The sequence below is a fragment of the Arachis hypogaea genome, chromosome 13 (genome assembly GCF_003086295.3).
Source record: "Arachis hypogaea cultivar Tifrunner chromosome 13, arahy.Tifrunner.gnm2.J5K5, whole genome shotgun sequence".
NCBI classification, from domain to species: Eukaryota; Viridiplantae; Streptophyta; class Magnoliopsida; order Fabales; family Fabaceae; genus Arachis; species Arachis hypogaea.
The window spans coordinates 132089863-132107925 of NC_092048.1; the positions used below are offsets into that span (position 1 = coordinate 132089863).

The 18063-nt window shown below is 31.3% G+C and overlaps 1 protein-coding gene across 1 annotated transcript; it reads left to right on the top strand.

The window, feature by feature from the left end:
- The first annotated feature begins 9239 nt into the window (after positions 1-9239).
- LOC112733641 (ARF guanine-nucleotide exchange factor GNOM) lies at positions 9240-16043 on the top strand. The gene is made up of 3 exons (XM_025782676.3): positions 9240-9466; positions 10399-11181; positions 11890-16043. Exons 2-3 carry the CDS (start codon positions 10456-10458, stop codon positions 15550-15552), a joined length of 4389 nt encoding a protein of 1462 aa, XP_025638461.1. The 5' UTR covers positions 9240-9466; positions 10399-10455; the 3' UTR covers positions 15553-16043.
- Positions 16044-18063: the final 2020 nt, after the last annotated feature.

The following is an 18063-nucleotide window of genomic DNA, read 5'->3' on the forward strand; positions in this document are numbered from 1 at the left end:
TTTACATCCTGTTCAATCTCTCCATTATCCTGTATGATGCACCCAAGATACCTAAAACTTTTAACTTTTCGTAGGATATTTTCTCCAATCTTCACCTCTATATTAGGGTTTTCCCTTCTCGGACTGAACTTACATTCCATATATTCCGTCTTGCTCCGGCTTATGCGCAGACCATACACTTCTAAAGCTTCTCTCCATAACTCCAACTTCTTATTTAGGTCTTTCCTTGACTCTCCCATAAGGACGATATCATCGGTAAAAAGCATCCACCATGGCACAGGCTCTTGGATGTGCTCTGTGAGTACTTCCAAGACTAACGTGAAAAGGTATGGACTTAAGGATGATCCCTGGTGTAATTCTATACCAATAGAAAATTCCTCTGTCACACCACCTTGAGTCTTCACACTAGTTGTGGCCTCATCATACATGTCTTTAATTGCACGAATATATGCGATCCTTACCATCCTCTTTTCTAAAAGCTTCCATAAGACCTCCCTTGGTACCCTATCATACGCTTTTTCCAAATCAATAAACACCATATGTAGATCCCTTTTATTACTACGATACCTCTCCATCATCTTTCTTAAAAGGTATACCGCTTCAGTGGTAGATCTGCCTGGCATGAATCCAAATTGGTTCTCTGTTACTTGTGTCTCTTTTCTCAACCTCCGTTCTATCACCCTTTTCCATAACTTTATGGTATGACTCATAAGCTTGATCCCTCTATAGTTTCCGTAACTTTATATATCCCCCTTATTCTTGTAGATAGGTACCAAGGTGCTCTTTCTCCATTCATCAGGCATCTTCTTTGACCTTAAAATCTCATTAAAAAGCTTGGTTAACCAGTTGATGCATTTTTCTCCAAGACCCTTCCAAAACCTCAATCGGGATATTATCAGGTCCTACTGCCCTGCCATTTTTCATCTGCTTTAGAGCCTCTTTTACCTCGAGGTCTTGAATTCTTCGATAGTAGTCAAAGTTTTGATCTTCTTCCCTTGTACATAATCGACCAAGGCTCGGAAGAGTCTTCTGTCCCTCATTAAATAACTCGTAGAAGTAACTCTTCTACCTTTCCTTAATCTTCTCCTCTTGAGCCAACACCTATCCATCCTTATCCTTTATGCACTTAACCTGATACAAATTTCTCGTTCTTCTTTCACGGCTCTTTACGATTCTATATATGCCTTTTTCTCCTTCTTTTGTACCCAAAGACTAGTAGAGACCCTCATATGCTCTTGTTCTTGCTTCACTTACAGACACTTTTGTCTCTTTCTTAGCCGCCTTATATTTTTCCCAGTTATCTGCGTTATGGCATAAAGACCACTCTTTAAAGCACTCCCTTTTTATCTTTATCTTTTCTTGTACACTGGCATTCCACCACCAAGACTCCTTGTCTCTTGGTCTTATTCCTTTAGATTCACCAAAGCTTTCTTTTACTGTTCTTCTAATAACTTCTGCCATTTTCCTCCACATCTCTTCCGCACTTCCATTTCCATCCCACTTTGCCTCTTCTCCTACCCGTCTTAGGAAGCTTCTTTGTTCCTCACCTTTCATCCGCCACCACCTTGTCCTTGGGTTCTTCGTATAATGTCTTTTCCTCAACGCGGAAATCCATGACGAGCACCCTATGTTGTGTTGTCAAACTCTCTCCCGAGATAATTTTACAATTAATGCAAAATTTTCGGTCGACTCTCCTCAATAGGAAGAAGTCGATTTGAGAGCTTGCCATGCCACTCTTATATGTTATAAGATGTTCGTATCTCTTTTTAAAACATGTATTTGCGATGAGAAGATCAAATGTTGAGGAAAAGTTCAAAATAGTTTTACCCTCGACATTGATCATCCCGAAACCATGGCCTCCGTGAATACTCCCATATCCAGTCACTTCTCTACCAACATGGCCATTTAAATCTCCTCCTAAGAAAATCTTATCTCCCAAAGTTATGTCTTGAACCAAACTCTCTAGATCCTCCCAAAACCTTATCTTGTGTTGTTCGTCCGAACCCACTTGCGGTGCATAGGCGCTAATCACATGGAAAGCACCTCCCTCCACCACAAGTTTGATAGAGATGATCCGATCTCCCATCCTCTTGACATCCACTACGTCCTTCTTCCACTGCTTATCCACAATTATTCCAACCCCATTCATATTTTTCACATTTCCTGTATACCAAAGTTTGAAGCCAGAAGTATCCAATTCCCTAGCCTTCGCACCAACCCATTTTGTTTCTTGTAGGCACATAATGTTAATCTTTCTCCTTGTCATGGTGTCCACAAGTTTTTACTCATCATAAAATTTTTGTAGAATGACTAGAATTACATAATCACATTATTTTACTGTATATGTATCATTTTATTCCCCACAAGTTTATATACTAGTCATTTTACAAATATTGTATGATGAGTAAAAATTTTTAAGAGCAAAATTATAAAAAATAAATTTATTTAGAATAAAAGTAATGTGATTAACTGTAATTTACTTAGATGTGATTAAAAAAATAATTGAATAACTATGTACCGTAAAAAAATGATATTATTGAAGGATAAAATTAAAATTTATTTCTATGTATCGCTTTTGTCCCTACGTTTTCGTCCTATTTAAGTCTCTAACATTTTAAAATTGTCTCAATTTTATCCCGCCGTCAATTCTGTTAACAGATTCCTAACGGCAGGACAACATTGAGTCAATTTTAAAGCATTAAAGACAACTTTAAGACTTACTCCAAACGTTGAAGACAAAAATAATACTTTACTCTTGATAAATTTTATACAAAACATTACAAGTAGAAGTAATCTTCTAATAATGAGTTTGAAATACCTGAGTATCTTAGGTTTAAACATTAGAGTAATGTTATGGTGCTGAAAGAGAAAATTTTCAGCAGGTGCTGAAATTAGGTAGCGAAGTGGAAAAGTTTACGCGTGTGGCTATTGCCTCCAAGGTTCCCAACAAGTCATGCAATGTGCCCAGACATTGATAAAAGAGGACGGTTAATTAGATGTCGTTTGATCTTGTTAATGATGATGATTAAGTTGTTGGATTTTTTTTGGAGTCAAAAAAAGTTTGGTATGTAACGTTTGTAGATCCAAAAAAGATTGGGTGTTGTGATAAAAACATTGTACAGCCGGATAAAATGAATAATGATAAAAATAGTCACACTGGTTATAAATAATTTATTGGTATAAAAAAAAAATCAAGTTCCAAATGAATTGAATTCTTGTCTTTTATTTTTTTTTTGTACTTTATTTTTGTTGTGTACAAACTTTTTTTTATTATTTGTTTACCTCTTTTAAAATTTATAATTGTGATAGTTGTATATTATGTTTATGATTGTAATTTTTTTAAAATATAAATTATTTATCCTACTAAAAAGGGTAAAATAAATAAAAAATTAACTATAACTAACAATAGAGTCATATCAAAGTAATATTTATAATAAAAAATAGTACTAAATAAAAAATACTAAATAAATTATGAGTAATCTAATTTCATAAAGTATATTTTCATATATTATTCATATATTATTAATATCTAAAACAAACAACAACTAATATACATGAAGTAGTGCCAATAAATTATAGTTCAAATGACATAATCTCTCCATATTTACCTAAGAGGTCATTTTTATATCATTTGTCAAAGTGGCATATTTAAGAAAAATTAGAAAAAAAAATCTATGCATAATTTACACACTTATTTTAATTAAAATAAATATTTTAGAAAATTAATTAAAAGGCCTAGCTATTTCCACATTTAAAATAAAATAAAAAAATAATTTCGCATATTTTTAAGAATCTAAAGGCTACATACATAACCTAAAATATTTAACCTGTATAATATGCAATTACACTAAATATTGTATAAATAACGAAAATGCATTATTATTGTTATTTGTAGAGTGGTGGGCTCTTACATTTTGAAATAGTGTGAATGATTTCTGATCAAACCCAATAATAAGAATAAGCATTGGAACGTAATGTCACCACCACCAACATCTCCTACACTTCATTTGGGACTTGATTTCTTTTTTGAGTGCCAATAAATTATGTATAACTATTGTGCTATTATTATCATTATTCATTTTATTGGACTGTACAATATTTTTATCACAACACGTAATTTTTTTTTGACTCGTAATACATTACATACCAAATATTTATTGGACTTTCAAAAAAGCCCCAACAACCTAATCATCATTATTAATAAAATCAAGAATAATTACCTAAATCAGTCTCTGAGAATTTTAGAATTGGACATTTTAGTCTCCAAGAAAAATTAATACACGGATCAGTCCCCAAGATTTTACTCCGGCAGACAAATCAGTCCCCAATTCATTTTTCGGTAAAGTAATTACCCAGATTAGTCCCCAAAGATTTTAAAAACGGACATTTTAGTCCCCAAAAAAAGCTAATGTACAAATCAATCCCCAATTTTTCTCTCTATTAGACATAATAGTCTCCCGTCTAAAAATAAAATAAAATAAAATAATTATTATTATTAATTGCACAATAATATTGTACTATATTTTTTGTATTTTTTAGACAAAAATAATGATAAATTTATTCATTAAATTCTTATAATATATATATATATAGTCACTTAATAATAATAATAATAATAAAAAAAAAAATTATTAGAGATTATTTTACAAGAAATTCAAAGTTAAAATCATTTGATATTTTTGTATTTAATATAATCAAAAGATGTCTTATGTAAAAAAATTATATATGTTTATATTAAAAAATATGTATTAAAACAAAATATTTTAATTTGAATTTATATTAAATACATATTTTTTTAATACAAACATATTTTTTAAAATAGTACATCTTTTGATTATATTAAATACAAAAATATCAAATAATTTTAACCTTGATTTTTTTGTAAAATAATCTCTAATAATTTTATTTATTATTATTATTATTATTATTATTAATTACATAATAATATTATACCATGATTTTTTGTATTTTCTAGGTAAAAATAATGATAAATTTATTCATTAGATTCTTATATATGTATTTATATATATATATATATATATATATATATATATATATATATATATATATATATATATATATAGTCACTCAATAATAATAATAATAATAATAATAATAATAATAATAATAATAATAATAAAAATTATTAGAGATTATTTTATAAGAAATTTAAGGTTAAAATTATTTGATATTTTTGTATTTAATATAATCAAAAGATGTACTATTTTAAAAAATATGTTTCTATTAAAAAAATATGTATTTAATATAAATTCAAATTCAAATATTTTATTTTAATACATATTTTTTAATATAAACATATATAATTTTTTTACATAGGACATCTTTTGATTATATTAAATACAAAAATATCAAATGATTTTAACTTTGAATTTCTTGTAAAATAATATCTAATAATTTTATTATTATTATTATTATTATTAAGTGACTATATATATATATATATATATATATATATATATATATATATATATATATATATATTATAAAAGAATTTAATGAATAAATTTATCATTATTTTTGTCTAAAAAATACAAAAAATATAGTACAATATTATTGTGCAATTAATAATAATTATTATTTTATTTTATTTTATTTTATTTTTGGACGGGGGACTATTATGTCTAACAGAGAGAAACGTTGGGGATTGATTTGTACATTAGTTTTTCTTGGGGACTAAAATGTCCGTTTTTAAAATCTTTGGGGACTGATTTGGGTAATTACTCTGCCGGAAAATGAACTGGGGACTGATTTGTCTGCCGGAATAAAACCTTAGGGACTGATCCGTGTATTAATTTTTCTTGGGGACTAAAATGTCCGATTCTAAAATCCTCGGGACTGATTTGGGTAATTACTCTAAAATCAAATAACATCTAATTAATTATCCTCTTTCATCAATCTCTAGACACACTACAAGACTTGTCGGCTATGAAGCACGGGTTCTCTCATGGTGCCGGCGTATCCGTGTCGGACGCGAATCCGACGCCGACACGCGGTGGATACTTCAAACGAGCGTATCGGCAGTGTGTCTTCTTGCGGTACAGAATTTTGGTGGAGCTATCACGAATCCAAACGAGTCCGACTCGATTCAGATGTTCATGAGACGAATCTTTCTGCTGTACTGTAAATCTTCAATTGATTTTGTGATTTTATGGCCCGATTAATCAATTTTTTCTTTCTAATTTTAAAATATTCTAAAATTAAAACAAATCAAAATTTAAATTTAAAAATAAAATAATTAATAAATCAAAACCTAAATCTACCTACCGTTTATCTTTGGTAGCTTACTTACTCACTAGCTTAAAATTTTTTATTTTTTTAATAATTGCATAATTTTAAGACTTTTTTATGCAACTATATTTACTCTTATATTTACAATATGATATTTTATTAATTTAATATATTATTTAAATTTTAATTCACAACGTATCCTAAACGTGTCGTATCCAATTTTTTATAAAAAGAACGCGTCGGCGTATCCATGTCGTGTCGTGTCCGTATCACGTGTCGTATCGGTGCTTCCTAGCTTGTCGGGACCTTGGAGACAATAGATACACGCGTAGCTTTTTTATTACGCCACCTAATTTCAGCACCTGCTAAAAAAATTTTCTTTCAGCACCATAACATTACCCTAATGTTTAAACCTAAGATACTCAGGTATTTCAAACTCATTATTAGAAGATTACTTCTACTTGTAATGTTTTGTATAAAATTTATCAAGAGCAAAGTATTATTTTTATCTCCAACGTTTAGAGTAAGTCTTAAAATTGTCTTTAATGCATTAAAATTGACTCAATGTTGTCCTGCCATTAGGAATCTGTTAACAGAATTGACGGCGGGATAAAATTGAGATAATTTTAAAACGTTAGAGACTTAAATAAGACGAAAACGTAGGGACAAAAGCGATACATAGAAATAAATTTTAATTTTATCCTTCAATAATATCATTTTTTTACGGTATATAGTTATTCAATTATTTTTTAAATCACATCTAAGTAAATTACACTTAATCACATTACTTTTATTCTAAATAATTTTTTTTTTATAATTTTACTCTTAAAAATTTTTACTCATCATACAATGTTTGTAAAATGACTAGTATATAAACTTGTGGGGAATAAAATGATACATATACAGTAAAGTAATGTGAATATGTAATTCTAGTCATTCTATCATAATAAGTAAAAATCTTTAAGAGTAAAATTATAAAAATAAAATAAATTTATTTAGAATTAAAATAATGTAATTAAATATAATTTATTTAGATATAATTAAAAACTAATTGAATAACTATGCACCATAGCATTACCCTAAATATTATAGCCAAAGTACCAAAAAATAAATAAAGTTTTACATAGAAGATAATTTAATATTTTAACTAGAGTAATTATCCAAATCAGTCCCCGAGGATTTTAGAATTGGACATTTTAGTCCCCAAGGGAAATTAATACACGGATCAGTCCCTAAAGTTTTACTCCGGCAGACAAATCAGTCCCCAATTCATTTTTCGGTAAAGTAATTATCCAGATTAGTCCCCAAAGATTTTAAAAACGGACATTTTAGTCCCCAAGAAAAACTAATGTACAAATCAATCCCCAATTTTTCTCTCTGTTAGACATAATAGTCCCCCGTCTAAAAATAAAATAAAATAAAATAATAATTATTATTAATTACACAATAATATTGTACTATATTTTTTGTATTTTTTAGACAAAAATAATGATAAATTTATTCATTAAATTCTTATAATATATATATATATATATATTCACTTAATAATAATAATAATAATAATAATAATAATAATAATAATAATAATAATAATAATAATAATAATAAAATTATTAGAGATTATTTTACAAGAAATTCAAAGTTAAAATCATTTGATATTTTTGTATTTAATATAATCAAAAGATGTCTTATATAAAAAAATTATATATGTTTATATTAAAAAATATGTATTAAAACAAAATATTTTAATTTGAATTTATATTAAATACATATTTTTTTAATACAAACATATTTTTTAAAATAGTACATCTTTTGATTATATTAAATACAAAAATATCAAATAATTTTAATCTTGATTTTTTTGTAAAATAATCTCTAATAATTTTATTTATTATTATTATTATTAATTACATAATAATATTATACCATGATTTTTTGTATTTTCTAGGTAAAAATAATGATAAATTTATTCATTAGATTCTTATATATGTATTTATATATATATATATATATATATATATATATATATATATATATATATATAGTCACTTATTAATAATAATAATAATAATAATAATAATAATAATCAATAAAATTATTAGAGATTATTTTATAAGAAATTTAAGGTTAAAACCATTTGATATTTTTGTATTTAATATAATCAAAAGATGTACTATTTTAAAAATATGTTTGTATTAAAAAAATATGTATTTAATATAAATTCAAATTAAAATATTTTGTTTTAATACATATTTTTTAATATAAACATATATAATTTTTTTACATAGGATATCTTTTGATTATATTAAATACAAAAATATTAAATAATTTTAACTTTGAATTTCTTGTAAAATAATATCTAATAGTTTTATTATTATTATTATTATTATTATTATTATTATTATTATTATTATTATTATTATTATTGAGTGACTATATATATATATTATAAAAGAATTTAATGAATAAATTTATCCTTATTTTTGTCTAAAAAATACAAAAAATATAGTACAATATTATTGTGCAATTAATAATAATAATTATTTTATTTTATTTTATTTTATTTTTGGATGGGGGACTATTATATCTAACAGAGAGAAACGTTGGAGATTGATTTGTACATTAGTTTTTCTTGGGGACTAAAATGTCCGTTTTTAAAATTTTTGGGGACTGATTTGGGTAATTACTCTGCCGGAAAATGAACTGGGGACTGATTTGTCTGCCGGAGTAAAACCTTAGGGACTGATCCGTGTATTAATTTTTTTTGGAGACTAAAATGTCCGATTCTAAAATCCTCGGACTGATTTGGGTAATTACTCTTTTAATTATGTATAGATAGATAATGAAAACAAATTCCCAAGATGCTACAGGCCATCGTAAACAAGAGAGTATGAGTAATTTGGAGTCAGTAGAAGGGTAGATAAGCAAATTCAAATCCAAATAACAGAAAGAAGAAAGTGTATGAGTACAGTAATTTGGAGTTAGTAGAAGGGTACATAAGCAAATTCAAATCCAAATAACAGAAAGAAGAGAGAGAAAGTGAGTGAGAGAGAGAGAAGGCCCCGACAAGAGCAGGGAAGGGGAGCTTCTCAGCAGAACTCCCCATCGCACATGATTCTCAATTCCACACTCCATTAACAGCCAATACAATCTGGCCACCGCCACCACCACCACCACCACTACCAGCTCCAATTTGCATCCTCCACTTGTTTTCACCGTAAGTTTCTTTTCATTCTTCTCCTTCTTTGGCTCCTTTGGGCATTGCCATTGTGAGAAAATTTTTAACCTTATATAGTCCTAGATACCCCTTTGTATTCAACTTTTAAGAATTTTGATCTAATTCTGAATGGGTCTCGTTGGTCCAATGAATTAGATCATTATTAATGTGCTATGGGGATTTGTCAACGGAAATGGGTTTAATCATAAGGTTCAGATTTAATGGTAGATCTAAGGTTTATTTATATTTACATAAAATTTGTGTTTTTCAGGCAATTCGATCATTTAATGTTATATGTTTGGAGTTGTGTTATGGATACATCTGAATTGATTTCCGTCCTGAAATGGGTTAATTTTGTCACAGTTACTATTATTTTGGCGTGCAACGTCTTTTCCTTTGTTGTGATCTTTCATGTCCCAGTGTGGTCCTCTAAATAATGCCTTCAGATTTCAAAGTGCACCCATGAATTTTTCAGCTTTTGGTTAAAGGAACCAAATTCTCATTCATAATCTCAAACCTAACATCAGTAAATGAGTGGTTTTACTTATACAGCTCTTTGTTGTTTTTTTCCTCTTCTCGTTTTTAAACCAAGACAAGGGGAGTTGCTGGATTTACTTGGTAGTGGAAACTTAAAATGTTATTGCTGGTTGTAGATATAGATACTCTGTTATTCTCTGCTACTGATCTTTTCTGTGGCCTAAACATTCTGTGCCCTTATTAAGGATAAGGCATGAAAACATTGTCCAGTTACTATATTGATGGAGTAGTCAGTGAGTCAATTTTTAGGGGAAATTGTATGTGTACTTTATATGGTCTATTTATAGATATTAACTAGGCGTACTACCTGCGTTGAATTTTTGATTGTGTTAACCCTGCTTTTAAAACCCTTATCACTCTCCTGATTGTCTCTTTCAACATATTGTTTTTCCTAGGGCTTTCGTTAATCTCAGTGTTCTTCTGGTAAATGTCAAGCTGGTTCATTTGGAAAAATGGGACATCTAAAGATGCAGATGGAAACTGGTATCAATGCAATAGAGGATCAATCTGGGTATACTAATAGAAATAGTATAGCATGCATGATCAATGCTGAAATTGGCGCTGTTTTGGCGGTCATGCGAAGAAATGTTAGATGGGGGGTTCATTATATGGCAGATGATGACCAATTGGAGCACTCTCTTGTTAAGTCTTTAAAGGAATTAAGGAGGCAAATCTTTTCATGGCAAGGTCAATGGCATTCCATCAACCCAGTCTTGTATCTCCAGCCTTTCTTGGATGTAATTAAATCAGACGAAACTGGTGCACCAATCACAGGTGTTGCTCTCTCATCTGTTTACAAGATCTTAACCCTTGATGTGATAGATCAAAACACGGTCAACATTGAGGATGCCATGCACTTGGTGGTTGATGCTATCACAAGTTGCAGATTTGAGGTGACTGATCCTGGATCAGAAGAAGTGGCATTGATGAAGATATTACAAGTTCTTCTAGCATGTGTGAAATGTAAAGCATCGGCTACGCTGAGTAATCAACACATTTGCACCATAGTAAATTCTTGTTTCCATATAGTTCATCAAGCAGGAACCAAAAGTGAGCTGTTACAGCGGATAGCACGGTACACTATGCATGAACTTGTAAGGTGTATATTTTCTCACCTTCAGGATATTGAGAACACAGAGCATTTGTTGATAAATGAGAGCTCTCCTTTAAAACAAGAGGTATAGGATTCCTGTTACTTTTGGGTTGCATTTGTCACTTTTTCATGCAATTTTTTGTCACTTGCTGGGAGCTGTAAAAATTGAATGGAAAAAAAGTAGGAGTTTTGCTTGGAGAGAAGATTTTTATTTATGCTGGATTTTTGTTTGTGCTGTTCTTTGTAATCTGCAGCTTAAAAAACTGTGAAATTGTTCAAAAATGAAATCTTCCTTAACTTATTTAATCCTCCCTCCCCTCCTCTCCTCTTAAAAAAAATTTATTCACTCTGCTTACATTATAAATCTTTTTAGTTTCCAATAACTTGTTCACGACAAATTTTATGCTGTTTGACCAGTTAATTATGTTTGTGGATTGGGTCTATAGAATTGCATAAAATGGACTTAGATCCCTCTTGCTGCTTTCCCTTCAGATGCAGCACAGCAAAAATAAGAAAGGGTCTATTTGACCTAGAAATATTTTGTGGCTTGTGGATTGTCTGGAACTTACTAGGAAACAAGGAAAAATCCTTTAAAAAGTATTTATTTTGAAAATGTTATTTGTATAACGAAAGACAATATACAACTATGATTGACACCCAGCTGTTCTGTAGCACTTTCATGCATCTCCAAGAAAAGGAGAAAAGAAAACAAAGTAACGTAGTTACTGATTTTCAAAGTCAGGACATGCATAAAATTGTAATTTTAATCACTGGTTTATTTATTTATCTTCAGACCAGTGGACAAAACAATGAGAACACTGTATTTAGCAGACTGTTGGAGAATGGGAGCCAGAATTCTTCATATGATGGTGAACCACTAGGAATTTCTTCCGGTATTGCAAGTGCTGTAACGTCAACCGTAATGGATGAAAACTCAGCTTTTGCTAGCAATGGCAACGAGACTGATCCACATGAATTACAGCTTATGTCTGAACCATATGGGGTTCCCTGTATGGTGGAGATATTTCACTTCCTGTGTTCTTTGTTGAATGTTGTTGAGCATATGGGAATGAATCCTAGATCAAACACAATAGCATTTGATGAAGATGTGCCTCTTTTTGCCTTAACTTTGATCAATTCAGCCATAGAGTTGGGAGGACCTTTCTTTCGCCGTCACCCAAGATTACTGAGCTTAATTCAGGATGAATTATTTCGCAACCTTATGCAATTTGGTTTGTCAATGAGCCCTCTTGTACTTTCAATGGTGTGCAGCATTGTTCTCAATTTGTATCATCATCTTTGTAAGGAACTCAAGTTACAGCTGGAAGCATTTTTTTCTTGTGTAATTTTGAGGCTTGCACAAAGCAAATATGGGGCTTCATATCAGCAACAGGAGGTTGCCATGGAGGCCCTTGTTGATTTTTGCAGGCAAAAATCATTCATGGTAGAGATGTATGCTAATTATGACTGTGATATAACTTGTAGTAATGTCTTTGAAGACATTACTAACTTGTTGTCCAAAAGTGCATTTCCTGTGAACAATCCGTTGTCTTCCATGCATATTCTTGCTTTGGATGGTCTTATTGCTGTCATGCAGGGAATGGCTGAAAGGATAGGCAATGGATCTGTAAGTTCCGAGCGTTCTCCTGTGAATTTGGAACAGTATATTCCTTTCTGGCTGGAAAAATGTGAAAATTATGGTGATCCAAATGATTGGGTTCCTTTTGTCTTCCGAAGAAAGTACTTCAAGAAAAGATTGATGATAGGGGCTGATCACTTCAATCGTGATGTTAAGAAAGGCCTTGAATTTCTCCAAGGAACACATCTTTTACCTGATAAACTTGATCCCCAAAGTGTTGCCTGCTTTCTCAGATACACTGCTGGGTTGGATAAGAATCTCATTGGTGATTACCTAGGAAATCACGATGAGTTCTGTGTTCAGGTTCTTCATCAATTTGCCAGAACATTTGACTTCCAAGGCATTACCTTAGACAAAGCCCTGCGTATATTTTTGGAGACTTTTAGGCTTCCTGGAGAATCACAGAAGATACATAGGGTGCTCGAAGCTTTCTCTGAGAGATATTTTGAGCAATCACCAGATGTTCTTGTTAACAAGGATGCTGCTCTCGTGTTATCCTACTCAATTATAATGCTTAATACGGATCATCACAACGTTCAGGTAAAAAAGAAGATGACAGAAGAGGATTTCATCAGGAATAACAGGCTTATTAATGGTGGGAATGACCTCCCTCGTGAATTCCTGTCAGAGATTTATCATTCCATTTGTAAGAATGAAATCCGCACAACCCCTGAACCGGGTTTTGGATTTCCTGAAATGACCCCAAGTCGGTGGATTTCTCTAATGCACAAGTCCAGAAAGACTGCTCCATTTATTGTATCTGATTCCAGAGCAGACCTTGATTATGATATGTTTGCCATATTGTCAGGCCCAGCAATTGCTGCCATTTCGGTGGTATTTGATAATGCTGAAAATGAAGAGATATATCAAACTTGTATCGATGGATTCTTAGCTGTTGCAAAGATATCAGCTCACTATCATCTTGCAAATGTAATTGATGATTTGGTTGTGTGCCTTTGCAAGTTCATTAGCATTTTGGATCCATTCTCAGTTGAGGAATCTGTCCAAGCCCTGGGAGATGACACAAAAGTAAGAATGGCACTTGAGACAGTTTTTGCTATTGCAAATAGCTATGGTGATTACATTGGTGCAGCAGGGTGGAGAAATATTCTTGATTGCATCTTAAGATTGCACAAGTTAGGCCTTCTTCCTACTCGTTTGGTGAGTGATGCAGCTGAGGAGTCAGAGCTTTCTGCAGAATCCGGACATGGAAAACCTAATTCCAACTTGCCGTCATCAACTCAACTTCCATCTGTTAGTACTCCAAAGAGATCATCTGGACTGATGAGTAGGTTTAGTCAACTCTTATATCTTGGCACTGAAGAGCCTAGATCAGTACCAACTGCAGAAGAACTTGTTGCTCATCAGCAGGCTGTACAAATAATTCAGAAGTGTCACATTGATACTGTATTCACTGAGAGTAAATTTCTGCAAGCCGAATCTCTATTGCTGCTTGCAAGAGCACTCATTAATGCTGGAGGTCAACCTCGAAAAGGTAACAGCATCTCTGGGGATGAAGATACTTCAGTTTTCTGCCTGGAGTTACTAGTAGCAATCACATTGAATAATAGGGACAGAATTGGACTTCTATGGAAGGATGTTTATGAGCACATATCCAATATTGTTCAGTCAACTGTGACGCCTTGCGTACTGATAGAAAAGGCCGTTTTTGGGCTTCTAAGGATTTGCCATCGCTTACTTCCATACAAAGAGAGCATTGCTGATGAACTTTTGAGGTCCCTGCAACTTGTCTTGAAACTTGATGCTCGGGTTGCAGATATATATTATGAGCAGATTACTCAAGAAGTCAGTCGGCTTGTAAAGGCAAATGCTTCTCATGTCAGATCTCAGTTAGGATGGCGGACAATTACATCACTTCTTTCCTTCACTGCTCGGCACCAGGAATCGTCTGAGGCTGGATTTGATACACTGCTGTTCATTATGTCTGACGGGGCCCACTTGCTTCCTGCAAATTATGTTCTTTGTGTCGATACTGCAAGGCAGTTCGCTGAGTCCCGTTTAGGACAGGTAGAACGGTCTGTGGTTGCGCTAGATCTTATGGCTGGTTCTGTCAATTGTTTAGAGAAGTGGACTAGTGATGCTAAGCTGGCAGGAAAAGATGAGGAAGTGGAGAAGATGTTGAAGGACATTGTGGAAATGTGGTTGAGGCTAGTGCAGGGAATAAAGAAGGTATGTTTGGACCCAAGAGAGGAGGTTAGAAATCATGCTCTGTTGTCTCTACAGACATGCCTGACAGGAGCTGTTGGGATTCATGTCCCACCTGATTTGTGGTTACAGTGTTTCGATCAAGTGATTTTCACTGCAGTGGATGATCTGCTTGAAATCGCTGAGGAATACTATCAAAAGGAATACCGGAACATGGAAGGGACACTTATTCTTGTGTTGAAGCTCTTGTCTAAGGTTTTCCTCCAGTCACTCCCCAAACTATCACAATTGACAGATTTCTCAAAACTATGGGTCGCTGTGCTAGATCGGACAGAAAAATATACGAAAGCAAAAATTAGGGGAAGGAGAAGTGAGAAGCTTCAAGAGCTTGTGCCTGAGCTCCTGAAGAACACTTTGCTTGTCATGAAATCACAGGGCATACTTTTACCGAGCAGTGGCGTGGGTGAAAATAGTTTGTGGGAACTGACATGGCTACATATGAAGAATATTGCTCCATCATTGCAGTCTGAGGTGTTCCCTGCTCCAGAGCTTCAGCAGGCACCGCATAAACAGATTGAAGCCGTTGACGCAAACACTTCTGTTTCTTCAAATGAAACAGTGAGCCAAGATGGTGCTGGTGTTGGTTCCTAGGCTACCTGAGTTGGCTTTTTCAATGCTTGCCGCTACGAACCCGCAATATCAGTCCTTGATAGGTTTTCCTGTTTCTATCTTGGGTTGTTTGGGTTCTGAAGCTGATTCTGCATAATGTGATAGATATTGGAACTAGTTAATGAGGCCAAATATGAGAATTAAAGTTGCCTGTGATTTTGGTATTCCTCTTGAACTAGTGGTAATAGAATAGTGGGAGTTTTGGTTGGAGATACATGTTATATAAATATAGTGCTTACCTTCCCTTCCCTTCCCTTGTTGAGTGCTTGTAAAGATGAGAACTCTTCTTTGTTGCAACAAGTACACAGGAAATTATCCTCAAGTATTACTGTCTTGCTAATTTGACAGATCTTGAGATTTATGTTTCCTCTTGGCTCTAGCTAGTAGCTGCTACATGTATGTTACTCGGTATGATAATGTTGCAAACGACACAAGTTTTGAATTGATAAAGGAATATTAAATCATTCAATCAATATTAGCGATTAGGACTACTTTTTTTTAATTCCAAATCTTTAGCCAAATGCCCTAAAAAAAATACTTATTGGCTAAATTTATTAAGATATTGCAGTTTCATTCACCTTAGTGACAATATGAATGCTTGATCGTTTGATGTCTTTTTTTTTCCTACGACTTAATTATATTTTAATTCTCTAAAATAAAGGTAGTTATAAAATATAAAAGAATATAATTAACTTAGATTACTAATTTTTATTATGTAAACGGTCTTATTATAAATATGATACATGATAAGATATAATGACACTATTTGATTTTTGTAATCAATCCTGTTTAGTGGATAAAAACTGTTGTTATTGGTGTACTAATTTTGATTATGTATGATTCGATCAAAAAATTTAAAAATAATTAATTTTTAGTTAATTTGTTCTTTTATTTCAGAATTATTCTTATCTTAGAATCGCATTTGAATTTATTTAAAAAAAAAAAAAAAGAAAGAATGACCACTTGAAAAATCACCTCATATTGATACAGGTCAAAATAAAAAATAAAAAAGCAACATGAAAACAGTGTATTTCAGCAATTTACTGCTAAAAGCCTAAAAGAAAGCATGATCAATGGACAAGATAAAAGATAAGAAAACCTTCTTATTATTATTTTGTACGTAATAAAATTAGAGAAATAAAAAAATACAATACTTGTGTTCGACTTATGAGTTTTTTAATTTTGATATGGAGTGATTGTTGGTATATAGCATGGTTATGAAGATATATGGTGTTTCACCGAGCTGTGATGGCTGCGCCGAGCAAATCGATCGGACTGATAGGGAAACTGTAATCGAATGGTTCGATTTCAGTAATTGGATGGTACACAAATCGGACCGTCCAATTTGCATACTGAATCCACGTGGCGCGCATGCAGCGGACTCCTGGTTGACTTCGTTGCTTCCTATACCCCATTCGAGTGTCACCCCCTTCCAGCAGCCATCATTTTCACTCTCATATACTATCTCTATTTCTGCTTGCTCTCTAACCCCACAACCATCTTCATTTTCAACCACTGTTGGACCACAGAGCAGCCGAAAAAACATTTAAATACAATGCCAAGAAGACCAAAAATTAAAGAAGTGAACAGTCAGATCTTCACATTGTTAATTATCTTGGACATCTAAATTATGTAAATTTTTATTTTTTAATATTTTAATTTAATAAAAATAATAGTGATAATATTTGATTTTAGTAACAATATTATAATAGTACTAAGTAGAGATTACACATGTATGTATGATATTGTTACTGTTAGGTGGTAGAAATAGAGATTAAAATAGAATTATTTAGTTTTTATAAAGTCTCTGAATAATTTTAATTAATAATATGGTATGTTTTGATTTGGAATGAAATTTATGATTATTGATTAATATGTTTTGTAATGAAACCAATTTATAAAATCTGTAGATATTATTATTATTATTATTATTATTATTATTATTATTATTATTATTATGTGTTGGAATGAAATTTTAATTAATATATTTTTGTTTTAATTATATTGTACTAGAAATAGAAGTATGAATTTAGGATAGTTTAAGTTAAGTAAAAAAAAATATGAATTTAATAAATTATTTATGATTATTAATAATTGAATTTAACCTAATTTAGTGTAATTTAGACAATAAATTAGTAAACACTATACCTAAAATATAAATTTAATATATTGTTTTATGAATAATAATAATAATAATAATAATAATAATAATAATAATAATAATAATAATAATAATAATAATAATAATAATAATAATAATGTTAGAGGTTAAAAGAAGAAAAAATATATACTAGTTTTATAAATAATTTATCATTACTGAAATTATTCTAGTTATTTAGTTAAGGTTAATTAAATTTTGTTATAAGCTAATAAATATGAATGTAGGATTTTTGTGTAACAGATTTACTATGTATGTTTGAAATGCAATTATACTGGTAGTTATAACGGAAATGTGATATTGTAGGATTCACGGATGTTGATATGTGACCATTT

Excerpts from the sequence above, each read along its gene's own strand:
- LOC112733641 (XM_025782676.3), top strand. The coding sequence starts at position 10,456 with ATGGGACATCTAAAGATGCAGATGGAAACTGGTATCAATGCAATAGAG. Across the intron at positions 11,182-11,889 it reads GCTCTCCTTTAAAACAAGAG|ACCAGTGGACAAAACAATGA; the intron begins GTATAGGATTCC and ends ATTTATCTTCAG.